This window comes from Aythya ferina (assembly GCF_964211825.1).
Source record: "Aythya ferina genome assembly, chromosome: 10".
NCBI classification, from domain to species: domain Eukaryota; kingdom Metazoa; phylum Chordata; class Aves; order Anseriformes; family Anatidae; genus Aythya; species Aythya ferina.
The window spans coordinates 20,631,293-20,650,149 of record NC_140306.1 but is presented as its reverse complement, the minus strand read 5'-3'; the positions used below and the strand labels follow the sequence as shown (position 1 = coordinate 20,650,149).

At 34.2% G+C, this 18,857-nt stretch overlaps 1 protein-coding gene across 6 annotated transcripts in view; it reads right to left on the bottom strand.

Moving 5' to 3' along the window:
• The window catches only part of CACNA2D3 (calcium voltage-gated channel auxiliary subunit alpha2delta 3), a 468,808-nt gene that overhangs the window by 252,022 nt on the left and 197,929 nt on the right, over positions 1 to 18,857 (bottom strand). For all 6 annotated transcript variants that reach the window (XR_014696338.1, XR_014696339.1, XM_084530631.1 and 3 more), the window contains exons 9-10: positions 13,612 to 13,686; positions 1,686 to 1,775 (exon numbers count right to left, since the gene is read on the bottom strand). Coding sequence is in view for 4 of the 6 variants with exons in the window: in XM_084530631.1 (XP_084386757.1) it covers positions 1,686 to 1,775; positions 13,612 to 13,686 (165 nt within the window). In the remaining 2 variants the exon portion in view is untranslated. The remainder of the gene's footprint in view (positions 1 to 1,685; positions 1,776 to 13,611; positions 13,687 to 18,857) is intronic.

Sequence of the window (18,857 nt, the reverse complement as noted above, 5' to 3'; positions counted from 1 at the left end):
CTCATTGATCACTGATTGCTAGTATTTCACCTTGGGAATCTTGGCACTTAGACATTAATAAAAGTAATGTACTTTTTGAACCGTTTCTCCTTTTTTCCTTAGTCTTGAGGCTAACCGGAATACCTCACAGTTTCCTCCTTAGAATTTTCTCTGGCCTTTGACATATTTGGAATTTACAATGGCATTTGCTACATATGTCTTGCTTAACAAGCTTTGCTGCAGCTTTGTGATATAGCAGTTTACAGATTTACTAGTGCTTATTAATTTAGAGAACCTGGAGAAGAGAGCTGCTTGTAATTAGTTATTAAAAAAAAAAAAAGTGAACTCTGTTTCCTTTACAACAACCTTAAATCTAAACTGATATTAACAGAAGTTGTTAACAGTGGACAGTCCTACCACACTACCTAGGCTTTTCATTCATAATATCATGAGAAATATTTGATATGGGCATTTTATTTTCATTGTTTTTCCACTTCGTACTGACCCTCTTTCATTACTGCTACTGTTCATGTTTTTATTCTTTTTTCTTGCTCTTTCCAAAATTCTCAGGAAGATATATAGTCAGATGAATCAAAATATTGCTAAAATCATTTTCTACTGGAATATGAAGCAATACAATATATTTTACATTTGCCAGAAATGACAAAAAATATCTCTGAAATACGTTACCAAAAAAAAACAAACTCATGATAATCAGTAAGACTCATGTATACCTTGTAATAAATGAAAATCATTTCAGGCAAATACACTAGGTCAGATTTTTTCTCCCAGTACAATTTGCTCGACAACTAAGAATGTTACAATGATATGGCATTTGGGTGAGAAACTAGAAGCCCTACACTAGATTATCTCCATGATCATGATGTTTATCTTCCACTGACTGCATTTGTGTTCATAGACATTATTAACAAGAATGTTATCAGAAATCAAAAGTTGACCTCATCCTTTTAAAGACGCTTAGATGTACAGCTTAGGGATATGGTTTAGTGGAGGGCTGTTAGCGTTAGGTTGGAGGTTGGACTCGATGACCTTGAGGTCTCTTCCAACCTAGAAAATTCTGTGAAAATTCTGTGATTCTGTGATTCTTTTGGTAGATAAATAGTTAAAATAATATTAATACCTCTGAGCTGATGAGGCTAAGCTTTCCCATTTCTTCCTCTTAAAGTATTAGAAAACAAATACACAACCGTTCAAATAGCTTCATTTATATAAGCTGAGATGTTAATCGTGTCCGAAGTCAAACCAATGAGCAGTTTTTGATCCTAGCATTTATTCTCAAAATGCTTATGAAATACACAAATGCCTGTAATACCTAAAATGTTAGCCCTTCCAAAGTGGGGAAGGGAAAAAAAAAAAAAAAAATTTAAACTGTGAAATTTACATGTTACCCTGATGTTTTAACACCTACAGTAGCTACTGAAATCAACTGTTTAACAGAACACAGGCATGTATATGTGCATAGTGTGTATACAAAACAAAACTTATAAATATAAAATGCTAGTAGATATAAAAATGTCAGCTTGATCTTTCACCATATATAGGTTTATAGACAGTTCTTGCTCTATGGACAATATTTTACTCTCATTACAGTTTTGGAGTGTGAGTTCTAATTTATCTTAAAATTGACAGTAATTGCTAAAGAGCAGGAAGTGTCAACAGTGAAACTCTGAAAAGCATTAACTTACTTCATTGAGCATGTTAAAAGCTTCATTTAAAGCAATGTCCAGCATTCCTATTCCTTTTGCAAAAAGCTTGTCAAGGTGTTCCCTGAAATGCTGAAACAAACAAGAGTGTTTTGTCAGATTGTTGTTACAACACTTATATTGATATCAATGATTAATGATTCCTCCTTGAGACCTATTTCTTCAGTTTAAATGACAGCATATTACATTCATAAAACACAGTAATTTCTGGTCAATCCTTTTGACTCTTGAAGCCACACTAAACTAAGGACACATTAAAAAAATAATAATGAAAATATGTTATAAGATTTGTTTTGGTTTTGGCTAGTTATGTCTCAAGCTCTTTTCATTTGCTTTTTTGTTTGTCTATTTAGGGACATAACTACATATACTAATTTTTACATTACTTCTAATTTTTCAACTTCCCATTTTCAGGAAATATTACTTAATAAAAATAATTCATCCTGAAATTTATCTTTGAGATCCTGTTTTGTGTTATGATCTCTCTCCAAAAGATGATAGACCCCACTTCAGTTTAAGTGCAGTTTATCAAGGTCAGAATAATATTTAGATTGTTAAAAACTCACCTATGCAAGAAGACAGGGCTTGCTAGACATATGTGATTATCTTCAGTTTTATGTTGTAGTAAGCCTAACTTTTGCAGTTTTAAATTACTTGTCAATTATGCATTTCCATACTTGCTGTTTGTGACAATTGGCAAAATTTTACAGCAAGCAATTCTTAGAGGCTTATATGCCAGCATTCATCCTATATTTCCCTATATTTCTAATCATATGCTATTTCCCCAGATAGGTCAGAAGGTTGAACAACTTCATACAACTTGAATAACAACTTACACTTAGCCAAAATATAGGACTTCTCTAAATTGTGTAAAACATGTATATTAAATTGTAACTTTTAGAGAAAGTAAGCTAAACACATTTTCAGAACAATGGCAACACTTCTTTTTGAAAATAAAATGTTTAGAGGAAAAGGAGTCCTTTAGGTTTACAAGGAGCAGTACATCATTAAATACAGTATCATGAACCATGCTGCCATAAAACTACACTTAATGAAATATCAACAAGAATGTATGTCAGTCCCCTGATTTTATCTGATGAAAACATATCTTTTTATTTTATAATGAAATAAAATGCTTTATAATGTTTTATAATAAAATTAAAAGATATTACGGCTGTGGTAGATTCCTTCCTATTTCATTACTGAATTTCAGGAAGTTGAAAGAGGAAAATTTACAGCCTACCTCTAGGCAATTTTGAAGCATACACTATGGTCACAGTTTAAAAAAAAAAAAAAAAGCTGCTTTTTCAAAACAATTAGTTCATAGTGACCTAGTAAATGCACTTTATTGCAGCTCAATGCTTTGAACAGCCAAAAAGCTCAGTCTTGTTTGCCTAATTAAGAAGGGATAAAATAAACCCCTACACAGTTAAATGCCAAAATGATTTTTTCCCCCCTATTTAAACATAGCTAACTTCAGTAATTCTATTCATTATCAGCACAGTACTAGAGACTGTAAATTTAAATATAATTTATAAATATAACAATTTGGAATAAGAAAATAAAGACATGCAGTTGGAAGTACCATGGTGGGAAGCAATGCTTTTGTGAAGCATTATTTCAGTCTCCACAATTGGATAAAAAAGCTCAATAGAATAGTAAAAAATAAATTTTTCTATTGGTCAGTTGAGTAGTCTTAAAGCATTATAATATCTGATAAAAGAAAATCAAAATAATTATATTTGCTTAACAATTAAAATGCTGTCTATTAAATTATGCCCTATGTTATTTTTTTTTACAAAAAAAAAGAAAAAAAGAAAAAAAAGAATGAATATAAAATACCCAAATATTCAATGAGTACACTGACCTTGTGTTACCTTGTTATTCTATAGCCCATTTGTCATTTCAAATTATCCCTGAAATTTAGGTACAAGCTGATCACAAGCCACATGGGCATATTCTTGACTTGAACTAACATGGCCTGGAAATTGAGGTTGGCAATGCAAAGACAGCAGTTTCCCAGACAGGGGCTCCATCAGCTGTCAGTGGCACAAAGCAGCATGCTTTAAGTAGCTATTTCAAAACACAGCTGGTCTGCAGTCAGATTAAAAGACCACTGACTTCAATGCATGTGGCCATCAAGCTGTATACAAACAAGACTGTTTCAATCATTAAAGCTTTTAAGAAACTCGGAAAATACACCTTTTTAAAAACAAATAAATAAATAAATTTAAGCTTACATTGATTAGAAATTGTTCATTGGAATTCTTCAGAAACTGAAATATATCATGTTTAGAAAATTCTCCAGAAGACATCTTAGCAAAATGAGTTTTACATATAGATGACATTTTTTAAATCAGACAGTGTAGATTACTGTTAAACATCAAAAACAACCAGTTCACTACTGTTTCATTGATGCCAAAACCAATTTCAAAACATCAAAGTTATGTATTGACCAGAAGCTTTCAAGCTGTGGGAGCAGCCCTATGCCTACAGTCTGCCTCCTTGTCACATGGGACTGAGGTCAGTTTACAGGCATCACAGATGCTTCTACTAACACAGTTAATTCACCCCAAAACAGAGTTCTCTGAAAATTGATAAAGCCAAAGTTAGTAGTGGAAATACCTTTTCTTAAATCAGGTATGTTAAAATAAATAACTATTACAAATCATATTTCTGTTAGTAATTTTACTGTTTCATAATTAAACTAGAATTATTTTGCTACTAAAACACAGTTGTTTATAAAATCTCTGAGCATTTCATGAATGAGCACTGTAGAAAGTTTATGACAAAGCATCTACATTACCAAGTATGAACATATGGCATAAACAGATTACTAAAAATTACTAATAAACACTGTAATCTCTAGTGTATAATTCAGTTCACACAATCTGTCAGAAGAATTAAATATTTTCTCTTGCCATAGCGTGCTCTCTCTCTGTATATAAAAACACACTTTCTGAAAAACACTTTGTGAAATATAATAGTGACATGGTTGATATAACAAATGCTACAAATGTTAAAAATCAATTTAATGCACTGTGATTTTTAACAAATCATTGTTTTCTGCCTCCAGGCTTCTGAGTGAACAGATGCTACAGAAGGTGATTCTGCAAAAGGACCAAATGACTAAAATGAGTCTCTGTGTTTTTACTGACTTCATTCTCTATCCTTGAAGTGTTTTCCATCTTCTCTTTGTTGTTTGAAAGTTTCAACGCTCTGCATGACTGCTGGAAAAAAAATCACACAACATGCCACTTAACATTCATTTCCCTTTTATCACACCAGATGCCCCAGGTGTGTGGCATTAACTGGATCTGTGTGAAAAGAAGTCATGTTTCCTTTTACAGGCAACACAAGTAACAGCATCCTCAGATAGTCCACTCTATACTTAGCTGAAGTTTTTATTAATAAACAATCAAAAATTACTAGTGCACTCCTGCCAGTTGTGCTATAGTGCCCCTTTTGTTATTAGCAAAAAGGCATTTTTAAAGGATTGTATCATTGGTATGAGGATTACAAAGCTTCAACCTAGTGTGCCTAGTAAAATTAATCAACAACTTGCCCACACAACATCTGCACCTGCCATCTAATAATTTGGTTCCTTATAAATGCACTGCAAGACAGAAAGATATATTTCAACTGTCTGCTACTGAAAAAAATGTCAGGACAGGACTTTAACTGCTGAATCATCAGTTTAAAGAAGAGAATAGATTATTTTGGAATGAGGTAACAAACACCCCAATTTTACTGTCAATAACTTTCATAAATCAAACAAAGCAGAAAATGGAAATCCATTTTGTAGCAATTCAAAAAGCCATTATATCATCTTCTAATTTAATCTTTACATTTTCAATAGCTCTTTTAGTAACAAACTGCATAAGCAATAACACTGGTCCACCTTAGCTTCTCTTTACTGTCATATTGGAGCCCTTTTAGATTAGTACCTGAATTACCTGGTGTTTGAATTTAATATCTGGTACAACAGTGTGCACAAACATTCACATGCAACTGGATGCCTGATTTCCATGAGCAATTACCATAACATGCAATATATAATTGTGGACTCGAATACCTAATTGACATGCATAATCTTGGTGATTCTGAATGCAAATTAGGCACACAATTATGACAATCAGACCCTGATGTCTGATTACAAAATTATAGGGCTCAACACAGGAGAACTACAATGAAGAAGCTTGGATGTGTTCAGCTGTGGAGGTATCTACAATCTGTTTAGACATGGCTGCAAAATATAACTTGAAGAGAGCGAAGAGACAAATGCACTCGTGTGTCAGCCAGGATAAGATCCTTGCATGCTTCTGTGGAGGGTTCAGCCAGGAACATCAGTGATGTGTACACTTGGTCTTGTCTTTTGCATGCTGCCCATTTTGTCTGCTCCTCAGTTGTTTATAAAAACTGTCTACTGTCAAAACCAGGAAATCCCAGAGATCCTAACAATGAATAATAATCCATTTGTACAACACGCAAAGGTTTTCTCTCCTTTTCTTTCTAAATTTTGTAAACTTTGTTTTACATGGTCATCTACGTCAGAAACAAATCAAAAGATAGATTTGCTAGACCTAGAATCAGGAAATGAGTTCTTTTCTTAGTTATAGTTACAAATATATCTGTTTGATGAAATATGGGGGCATATTGAACAGCATATACTGTGGGTTGTTTTTTTTTGTTTGTTTGTTTTTTTTGTTTTCTTTTTGTTTTTTTTTTTGTTTGTTTGTTTTTTGTGTGTGTGTGTGTGATTTTTTTTTTAATCTTTAGTCTTCCAAAACCAAATCTTACAGGCTGTTCTACTGGCTTCACAAGGTTTACTCTGAGATTATAAAAGCTGACTGATATCTATAGTCACAACAAGATGACAAAATATCACTTCCTGAAAGTAAACAGTACCTCGATATACTAATAAAACAGAAGGCTCTGCTACAATCAGGGACTTTTTTGCCCTCCTTTATGGTTATATCAGGATACTCCACAATCTGCAAGCTTTTATCATTCTTAAGAAGAAAAAGAAAGAAAACAAGAAGTATTTCCCTCTTCATTTGACAGCTGAGGAAACAAACACATCTGAAAACCAGTAACAAGACACTGAAGCAGAGAACCAAGTTCCAATTCTCAAATACCAGGTAAGTGCTCTAACAAGGAGATCTAAAGAAAAAAGAAGAAACAAGCTGCTGACTAACATAATCCGTGACGTTTGGCATTCATGATTAAGTATAGCTCTTTACAACATAGCAAGCCTTTGCAGAATTTCACTTATGGATTTTCCATAGCATCATGACAGCTAGTCACAATAATGGCATGTTTGGCTCAACTTTTAACTGTCACACTATCCACAAGACTTCACAGGCTGTTTTAATGGATTTTAGCAGGAGGACACAACCCAAAACCTCACAGAGAAACATATCACCCCGTAAATTCAGCTTGCTCTGACTCATATCAGATCCTTGTTTCTGGAAGACCTGAAAACCTCTTGTCCTTTTGTTATCACATTTCTATACCACTGACAAGATGGAAGTACATTGGTAGTGAGTTTACTGTTGTACACTTCTGAACAAATCAAGTCCCCATCAAGTTCCCATTTGTTGCATTCCAATTTACCTAGCTACACATTCTTCCCCCCACCCCCACCCCCCCTCCATTTTAGGCCTTCTGCCTTAGCAGCTCGTATCATACTTAACTTCCCATTTAAATGAAGTTTTCAGCATTTCAGTTATAACCAACAATGTTTTGTATCTTCTCTTGTTAAGAGGATAAGCTACATGGGATTCCCAGAGCCCTGTAGGGATACCAATCTCTTTTTCTAGCTGTTTTGAGATTATCATAAATAACACCATTTGCCAGCAGTAAAAATACCCAAATTAGAGGGGGTTGCAGGACCAACTTTTAGTCCATACTTGAAGTCTAAGCATACATGAATAAATATTTTTCACCAATTACAAACAGTGAAGGAACAGTCCACAACTGATACATGCAGCAGAGTTTATATAATTACACTGGCAAAACACGATACTTGCCATTGTCTGACAAGGGTGAGCTTCCTACAGAAAAACATTGCTAATGTGTTCAGCATTTCCTCAGATTTCTTTCGGTTTTAGCACAAGTATTTGCTCCAAACAGTATTAGTTCCCATATTCTTCCATGCATGCAGTAATTTGAAATTTTCCTGATACATACTTGGCAAAGATTTATCAGATTTGTGATGAGGAACTATATCAGCATAGAAATGAGTAAAAAAAAAAAACAAAAAAAAAAAAACAACAATCAGGAGTCATATGTGTGAGGTACAAGAGTGAGAGAGCTGTTTACTGACATGTCATGGGGATGTTTACTCACACATACTAACAGTTGATATATCTGTATTTGTTCCTGTAAAATGCATTTAAGCATCTCGTTATTTAATATTCGTTGCAAGTGCAATCACAGGTTAGCTTGTTCGTGATGATCATTGAACCTGCATTCCCTAGTGCATTGCGTTGGTAGACTTTTTTTTTCTTCCCAGAAAAACAAATATGGGATATGAAAAGCCATGTTGAACAAAGTGCTCACGATTCAATATATGAGATTAAAAACAAGTTATTGTTAAATTAGTTCACTAGGGATACAATAGAAAAGTTCAGAGCAACTTTCAGTGGTCTAAGGATAGCCTAAATTTTTGGGGGTCTATAATGACTCGTCAGCTTTAAAAAAAAAAAAATCCAAATAGCTTTCAGTGAGCCGTTACATCATTTGTGTTTTTTTGTTTTGTTTTGTTTTGCTTTTACAGCTAAGCAATGCAGGCAGCAATCTTTTTCAAGGATATGAGAAGATAGATAAATATATACTTAAGTAATTTGCGTAAATAAAATTCAATATGCAAAATTTGTATTTACCAACCTGTTATTGACAATATCACTCAGACTCATTGCTGCATCACTCTTCTGATTATTTAATTTCTGCTAACTGCATACAAAAATAAAAGCTCACTGGAAGTTATACACAACGTCTATTTTTGTCATTCCAATTTATGCAACAGTAAGTTCACCATTTAGTTTGGAGTTATTATGCCTATTTGTGCATCTAAAACATCTAAAAGATGATATATTTCATCTGGAAACATTTATAGATAAATGTTCTCAACCTATACATAGTACAATAAAAAATATAAAAGAGGAATGCATATTGTAATATTGTTACATTAAATCTGGAGTTACATTAAATCAGATTGTCATCTGATTCCTTTGGGGTAGGCAAATTGTAACATGGAGTTTCTCAAAGACAAAAATCTCTTGGCTCAAGAAAACTAGTATTAAAATAGACAGTTCCACATGTTTGTAATTTGTGGAGAAGGTGCAGAAAGTGACAGTCTGAATATAGTGTCTGAATTATTTCCCACTCTTTTTTAAATTTATGTATATCAAATTGATATACTTCAAGGTAGCAGCTGTTTAATGCTAATGCCTAATTATAAATTAGTCTGGTAACATTCAAATATATATTACATATTTTACATTACTAAGACATATTTAGGGGGCACAGATTCATTTAAACCCCATTTACACTACCCAATGTAACTACAGATTTAATCTTTGTGATAAAGTAAACTTGAAACAAGTTTTGCAAATTATGAATAGTTTACAAGATTCTGAAAGTGTGTCTCCACACATCCAAATCTGAACCTCCAAGGCCAGCACACGTTCTAGGACAAAAATTTATGAAAAACACTATATTATGAAAAAATTTTGAAAGAAGTGGATGCAACATGATGCCTGCTGTATCATCTGTAAATTATAATTATTCTAAACCAAATTACTACATTCTTTTATTGTAAAAATGAAAACAGAAATACTATATGTTGGAAGAAGTCTAGTACTGGATGTCTGTTTTGTACCTTAGTAGATCTGGTGGCACTTATATTAACGCCAATAACATCACTATTATATTTGATGTTTGCCTTTTATAAATACATAAAAATTAATTTGATTCAATCGGGTTTCTGAAAGGCTGTGCTTTCAGAAGTTATAGCTGACAAATTTAGTTAGATCCTCACTGCTTCGCCATTTGGAAAACTACATGTAAATATCTTCTAAAAAATCAATGATATTGCAGAAAAAAATACTTGATCAAAAACAGTGGATGACATGTACTGACATACCTCTTCCTTGTAGTTTGTTGCTAGCATTAAAACAGAAAAAAGGAATTTTTTACATGAAGATTTACAACCCAAGGCTGCATTACTCTGCAGCTGTTGGTGGGGAACAGGTTTAGATGTTTTGAATCATCACTTCTGTCAATGTATTCTCATACTTTCTTAAAAGAAAAAATAAAAGTTACATGATCAAAATGATTTAGGGCTGAAAACCTGTTTTTTCTCCAACCCTCATTCCCTTTCCATAATAAAAATGCATTTTTAACAAAAATGTTTAAATGCCTTATTATGTAATATATTCAACCTATTCAATGTCGTTTAAAAATCTACTGCAATACACCAGACAAATATTTATTAATCCTATAATCAAGGAAAGATATTGATCAAGTAACCCTCACACGTATGATGAGGCATTTCTAATTTCAATTTCTAATTTCACTAAGGCAACTACCATGAAAACTGTACCCTCTTTCAAAACATGCATTTTGTTAGGTTGAAGATTAGAAAGGTAAAATTACTCATGTTATGGTTTCTTTACTATCTGACTACTCTTACTGAAATAATTCAGGTTCAGGAATTCTCTTTTACTTGGGCTCCTTTATCACTTAAAACAAGAAGTAAACTTAATTTTGCTCTCCTCATTAAAATGCCTATGGGAAAAAGAGACCAAAAATGTAAAATAAAGGGACAGGGAAAGGCCATGTTACATCATTTAAATAAAGATGGGACCAGATCGCACATTAGAAAGGAATCTTTATCTTCAGCAATAAAACTGGGTTGTTACTCAAGGAGAAATGAAACTTGCTTGCATTGTATGCACTTGCACAGATCTACTCTAGTGTCAGGCCCATGTTACTGAAAGACAAGAAGAACAGTAGGGTGAAGGGAAAAGTGGGCTTTCCAAAAATTTCCTGACTCTTAGAAAACTGGGCTGCAATACTCAAAGGAGAGTTTAACCACTCAACCACAGAACAGATATCAGCAGGTTACAATACTCTAATTGTTTTTTCATACTCTAAGACTGGATTTATTTTAGATAAGTAGTTCCTACACTGTGGTCCAGAAAACAATGGTAAGTGATTTAGAGCCAAGGAGACAATGTGTAGAACTAATACAGGATTTCCAATACTGTTGGGGGGGTGTGGGTGGGTCACAGGTTTTTTTTATTTGTTTGTTTGTTTGTTTTCCCTCCGATAATGAAGGGTATTTTCTGGAAGCGTGGTTCTTTGGCAGCCTGTTATATTGTCTGGGCCATTTGAAGAAGCATTTCTATAAACCATCCCTGAATGTGAAAGAGCATGTACTTTTGCTACCAGTCTTTGTATTGAATATTTAGCACCAATCGTCATCAAGGTATTCATTTCCCAGGCTGCTATAAGCCCTAAGGCTGAAGTAGTTTCTTGTAGCCTACAGCTCTTATGGTGTATTTTTTAAAGATGCTCCACGGTTTTGTCTTACCCTGGGAGGCTGTGCATAGGATCAGAATAGGCTCTGGTTGTAGCCCAGCCGCCTGAGGAAGATTGTTGCAGGTGGCAAACCAAACCTTTTTTCATCAAATAAGCAGCTCTCATCTCTCCAGCCCTGGCCCATCTGCACCTCTTGTTAGAATTCAAAATCCCTCATCCTGCTATGAAGCTGGTTTGTCCTCTAGCAAACTACAAATACAGTGGAAGTGATAAGGGTAGCCTAATCTTTGAGATATTTTGTTGGTTTTTTTTTTTTTTCAATTCCCTTGTCGTAGAGTTTAGAGATGAAAGAAAACTTGGTTCAAAGAAAGACATTGAGTATGTTTAAGTGACATCCTCAGAGTAGAAAGACTCCATCTGAATCCATTAGAAGCATTTCAAAGCAATTTCTTGTATTTGCTTCTAAGTAGTATGTTTACTTGCTTTACATGTGATCAAGTCAGATGAACCTAGCAAAATGCAGTTAGCAAAAATATGTGCGCATTTGTGTGTGTGATAGGAGGGACAGGGTAAATAAATGTTTTTTTTAAGGGTCATTTAATGGGAGTTCTTTTACATTGATACATGTATTATGGTTAAAATATATATATATATATATATATATAAAGTGGTAGAAATTAAAGTTCATTCAGCATAAATTAGTTACTTAGTAAAACTTGTTAATGCATATTTCCAGCAACAAATGCTGCATTAAGAAATACCTGTCCTTAGTAAGCAATATATATAAAAAAAAAAAGTTAGAATGAACATCAGGTGTTAGGTAACACAGAAACCCAGAAAATTTTTGATCAATTAAATTAAAATGAATCTGCCATTAAGCAACATATGGGTATACGTTAATCTGCATTTTGATCAGTTACAGAGTGAAAGGAAAGGTTTACAGTTGGAATAATTCCAGGCAGTGTATCTCAGCCATATATTTGAATCTCTAGCTTTAAGTCTACATCTCACACAGCTTTCATATGGCTCAGTAGAGGCACTCAATAAAGTGCTGCTTTAGAGAACTGCATCACAATTCACAAATAAGGGTCTTCAAAAGCAAATTATTAAAAACAATTTATGTCATTCAACATAGCAACCAAATTCTATTTAGATATTCTAAAAATCAACAGTGGAGACCATCAAGCATACTGAGCAAGCAGCCCATGAAGAACAATTCCTGCAGAATGTTGGTGTATATTTAGGTAAAATGTGAAGAACTCATGAATAATACAATAAAGTTTAGCATAACCAGATCAAGTGAATTTTCTCTTGTCATACATAAAAATATGTAGTTTAGACACAAGTATGTTTTCAGAGCTATACTTGCTAATTCCCACAATGTCTCATTGACTTCTATAAGCAAAATTGAACTACTAATTTGAACCTATGCAATTCATTGCTGAGCTGAGAATCTTCTGGTTTGCTTTTAGTTTAAAAAAAAAAAAAAAAAAGTATTTTGAAGAAGACAAGTCTGCTGTCCATAAGCAAGACCTGTCATAGGTGAACAAGTCAATTTGGGAGAGAAAGCTTTACAAGAGAAATTCTGTAATAAGGTATGGCTATTTTAACATGCATTTTTCTTATTTTTAATATTTTTCTTATTTTCTATGAGAAACATAGAACTTTTCAAATATCTTTTATACCAAGACTTTCATAATTTCAAAAAGAAGCACGGTGCATTATTGGTCTTACAGAGCAACTTCTTTTGAGTGGCAGGCAATAAACCAAACTCAGCTGCAGATTTATACTGTAGTATCCCTTCAAATAAAATGTGTTGTTTTTTTTCCTGAAAAAATGCCAGCAGTGTGTAATTAATTTGTGCTCACATACAGAGAACTTTCTTGAAAGAATGCATAATTATTTTGACATGCAAGCCTGGAATGGCCACATATTTCATTCACATAGCATAATATTTGTTTTCATTTGTTTTGAGATTTGTTTCAGCTTTGGTGTTAACATGACTTAAGACTGCAATCTCTTCCTCAGTCAGAATGACAGTATAATTTAAAGCAACAAAAGTATTTTAGTTTAAAAACAAATAGTTAATAAACTTTATTAACAGTATATTTTCAATTATTTCTGCATTTTTAATAAACTTTATTCAATCAAATTAACTAGGAAATTTTATTTTTATTTAGGAAATTCATAGCATTTTATTTTTCTTCCTACTGAGTCACATCACACTTCTTTGAAATGGCACAAGGAGAAGAATTAATAAATTCTAATAACGGAATGCATTATTCCAAAAAAAGATCATCATGGTACCTTGTTATGCTCTGCATCCTAACTCTGTTGTTTTGTTACTTTAATTTCTTACCTCTTTGTTTGCTCTGTCTGCTTGAACTAATGTTCCATTCAGACACGGTTCAACATAGTGAAGTTCTTCATTATACTATGGAGAGAAATAAAAAGTAGGATGAAAAATTTAATTAAAAGCTTTGAAATATACATTTTAATTTAATTATTTAGAACTACATTGAAATATGCATTTCAATATGCAGCAAAAACAATATGATTTAGTTCATTTTTGAAAGCTGGCCATGGTATATTTTTTTTTCTTTTACATGCTTCCTAGTGTTTCAGAGGTTTAGACTTTTAAAAAGGAACATTCAGTTGAATGGATGCCAACACTCAGGTGTAATTAACGGGTAATGTACACACTAGATGGTATAAATATCCTTCATGCTAAAATCTGAATAGTATTAAGAGTTCAGATTTGATGCATCACTGTCACAACTCCCAATACTTTTTTACATATACAGAAAAACCTGACAAATAATTGAGACATTGGATAACACATTTTGGAAGATTGATAGTGGAACAACCATGCCAAAACTTCTGGGAGCTTGAATCAATCTCGAATATGTCTATCAAGTCAGAACTTCAGTCAAGCAACTAAGGCCTGAAGCTGTGACAGATCTTGAAAGGAATCTCTGCTTATCTTGCAAGGTCCAAGTAAATGAGATACTCTAGTCTCACTTTCAGAAGCATCTTAAGAATTTAAACAAAGTATCATCAGCATGACAGATCTAACAGACATCAGATCTAACAGAACCATGGATGCTTAAGTCACTTGACTGAAAACTGACTTGATTGTTTAAATCTTTTAAACCTTTCGGTAAATGTCAGATTGATATAGATGCCTTCAAAAATTCTACATCAGTTTTAGAGATACAGTCTTCACTTAGTTTCTCTTCTTACTAATTAGATCTAATCTAGAAGTTATCACAAAGTATGAGGTCTTCGCATTTTGGCTCTACTTCGTTTCACTCTTTCACAGACAGTAAGTGAATCAGAAAATCCATACCAAGAAAAGACAACACATTAAGTTAAGCCAAAAATAATGATGGAAAGCATTTCATATGATTAACATATGCATTTATTCAATTATTCCTCCATCTCATGAGAAATAAATAATTAAAAAAAAAAAACTTACAACAACCTATTACAAAGTGTTGTTTACACAAGGTTCTTTGTCACTGCAAGATCTGATCATCTCTGCCTTTACCTCTGAATTTGTTCTGCACTCTCTTCAATTTAACACCATCCCTTTGTCTGCACAGATGCTTAACCATAGACCCCTGCAACCTGTTCCACATAGGACATCTGTTATCATCATTCACATGAACAGTGTACTGTTTGTCACATTCATTAATTTCATAACTACTGCTGCAAAGAGAAGAGTTTTTAATTAGAACTTCATTAAATTATTCTTGAGGCATTGTGCCAGAATTAGTCCTCCACTCTAAATACGTATATATGTATTATATATATATATATAAACCCAGAGTAACTCCACTTCCTATTGCTAGAGATATAGAATATTTACATTAGCATCTACATTGCAATTGTTTAGCAGTCCAAGCAAAACAAGATGCTAGGTTATTTATGCAAACTTTCTGCAGGAAACGTTCATGCTTTCCTAACTATTTTATTCCCATCAACATTATGCTGATTTAGGAGATCCTGCAGACCATGTCTATTGCTCCAAAGGTAATGTGAAAAAACAAGGCAATGACATCTGAAATTCTACAGTCACTGGCAATGTGCTGTGTGCATTTCAGAGCCACAGCACTTTATTGGTCTGACAAATGATGTACTCTTCCATGTAGTTTCTCTTCAGACTGTTCTTCAGTCTTTCTTCTGAAAGTTGTTCCAAAATAATAATGCCAAATCCACACACTATTATTACATGCCAAAGTGAAAATGGCCTTCCATTCTGTTGTAAAACAAAACAAAAACAACAGCAAAACACCATATCCTGAAAACCTGTAACGAACACTGGCACACCACTGCCTATTTCCAAGCTCTCTCCTGCCTTCAGTTTTTTTTTGTTATTGTGCTGTGGTTTTTTTGTTTGTTTGTTTGTTTTTTAAGGCATGTTCTTTAATCAACGTACTTTCTGATGAAGCCTGGATTTTTAGCGTGATTTTGGTAGCTGTCAGTAGAGATTAGACTGCCAGATGTACTTTTCTTTATATGTTACCAAGCACAATCTTTAATCAGCCAACATGGAGTAAAATATTAGTCTGCCTGTCTCTCAGTCATGATAACCATTTCAAATATCTCATGTATGCAAGTAAAATCAGAATTTTTAAATGATATATTAGTACCACTTTTTTTTTTCCACTTTTTTTTTTTTTAAATTACAGGCCTGTCAGTCTCACATCAGTGCCTGATAAAATTACGGAGAAGATGATTCTTGAAGTTACTGAGGCGCACCTGGGGGACAAGGCAGTCATTGGTCCCAGCTAACATGGGTTCTTGAGGGGTAGGTCCTGCCTAACAAATTTCCTTTTATGATAAGATCACCCATCTAGTTGATCAAGGGAAACCAGATGATGTGATCTTTTCGGACTTCAGCAAGGCTTTTGACATGGTTTCCCATAGGATCCTACTGGACAAAATGTCCAGCATACAACTTAACAAATACATCATATGATGGGTGAGCAATTGGCTGATAGGCAGGGCTCAAAGGGTTGTGGTTAATGGGGCCACATCTGGTTGGTGGATGGTCACTAGTGGGGTCCCTCAAGGCTCCATTTTAGGGCCAGTCCTCTTCAGTGTTTTTATAAATGATTTGGATGTAGGACTAGGAGGTGTTCTGAGCAAATTTGATAACGACACCAAACTTGGAGGAGTTGTGGACTCAGATGAGGGTGGAAAGGCCTTGCAGAGAGATCTGGACAGACTGGAGAGCTGGGAGATCACCAACCACATGAAGTTTAACAAAGGCAAGTGGCAGGTCCTGCACCTGGGACGGGGCAACCCTGGCTATACATAGAGACTGGGCGATGAGACGCTGGAGAGCAGCCCTGCAGAGAGGGATCTGGTGGTTGTGGTTGACAGCAAGCTGAATATGAGCCAGCAGTGTGCCCTGGCAGCCAGTAGGGCCAACAGTATCCTGGGGTGCATCAGGCACAGCATTGCTAGTCCGTCAAGGGAGGTAATTGTCATTACGAACTGTCATTATGAACACAAGAAAATGTAGATTTTTAACCTTCTGAAACCCTGCCAAGTTGTGACACTATTTGTATCTGCAGTAGCTAATTCACCTTAAGAATATTACTATAAAATATTTAAAGTAATCTGCTACATATGGAAAAAGAAGCTGGATTATGGCAAGGCATGTCAATGAGTATTTTATGTAGCAGTGTTCTGTGAATAACAAGCACAACCTGACGTGCTCTGTTTCTCAGAGTTTATTCCTCTACCATTCAGATACAAACAAAAGCATAGTACGAAAAATCTGTATATAAACATATATATCAACTTCTGATGGTTCAAATTGTTGCAAAGATGTATTGTTATGATTATATTTTAGTTATTATACAATTTTCTGCTTATATAGACTTCAAATTCCTTTAAAAATATTATGAGATGGAAAAATTTACTAGACAAAATTATTTCACTTCCAAAAAGAATGCCCAAAACAGCAAAAATCTCCCAAAACCCATGAAAACTGAAGAATGTTGATGCAACATGGAGGCATTCAAGCAACATCTCCATCTCAAATTGGCATACCTACTTGATAAAAGCTTTAGTACACCTTCCCCCTTCAGTAAAATACACCGCTTGTGCTTCATAGCATGTATCAGATGGCTTTGTCATTGTCATAGGGTGTTTTACAATGTGATCACTAATAACTCTCTTTTAACTATGCTGAACTTTTTTTCTGAATGGAAAAGAGAAAAGACATTCCAGAATTTTCTCGATCTACAGAAACCCCAAACATATTTCACAATCTCACCCAGCAATTTGAGCTCAGTACTGCAGCTATTCTATGACATTTAAAATTTTGTATTTAAGTAAAATAGCTTCCTGATCTTGACTCAAAAGACCTGTTAGTAAGTGCTGACTTTGCCAGCAATACCTGATATAGATCTCCCTTTTTTCCAGGAAAAGATTTTTGAAACAGATTTTTCTTCTTTAGTTCAAAGCTGTCAGTACTCAACTTTCTTATTTCCTACTACAAACTGAATCCACCTGAGTAAAAGACTGCATTCTGCCCTTCAAGAGTTTGCATTACACTGTTTTCTTTTATTTCCTAGTGTTACATAATATCATACCCCTATACTCGTGTATATGACATCTTTGCACATTACATTTGTCATAGCTGTGATGCAATAGCACAGAGAGCTAATTACTGTGCAGCAGCTTTCAACATCTTGCGCTTCATTGACAGAGGGAGGGAGAGAAGTAAAGAACAATTACCATGCTTTACAAGCTTCTCTTAAAACCTCAGCCTACTTTAAGCTCTCTTATAATTTAAGCACTTGGGGCCACTGATTATAATAATTTATTTACTTACTTACATTTATCTGTTTTATTAGTTTACATTATTTTGCCACTCTAGCTATTTCTTTGTACAGCAGGCATACAATAAAGTGAGTAGGCCAAAGTCTAAAGTCAGGAACCGTATAATTAGAAAGACAGCTGCTGACTTATAATCAGACACTATTCGTATTCTAAAAATTAGGCATTTTCCAAACCCATGCAAGTAGTTTACATTTACCTTAGTATTTCTCATATTTATCCTTTGCCAACTGTCTGGAGCCAGGTGCTTAGAAACAAATTCATACTGTGTTGTGCAACAACACACATATGTAAAGAGTTCATACTACTTTAGGCACAACTACTTTTCAGCCCAACCTAACACCCAACAATGAAGCCAAACCAATTCCTTTGATTCCTCCTTTGGTATTTCCAAAGTTCCCCTAACACTACTACACGCAACCAGTAGGATACAAGTACAGCCCAGAGCTTGTAGCACTCATAAAGAGGGTCACAAGTGGATGCCTTCCCCTTGCCCAGCCTGCTCTCATTTTGCCCACACAGAGTAGAATTAGTCAGGCTGGCTCAAAAATAAAGTTTATCCCTTCTGTATGAATACTAGGACTTTGAAGATGAGACTGCACAAAAACTGTTTATAATGGAAAATTTTGCAAATTAAAACCAGGGAAATATGCTACTGTGCTTTGAATTAATACTCTTCTAATATATTTTGACAAAATAGTGTGACTAAAGTGTTAAAATTGATTAAAATTTTCAGCTCAGTTAATA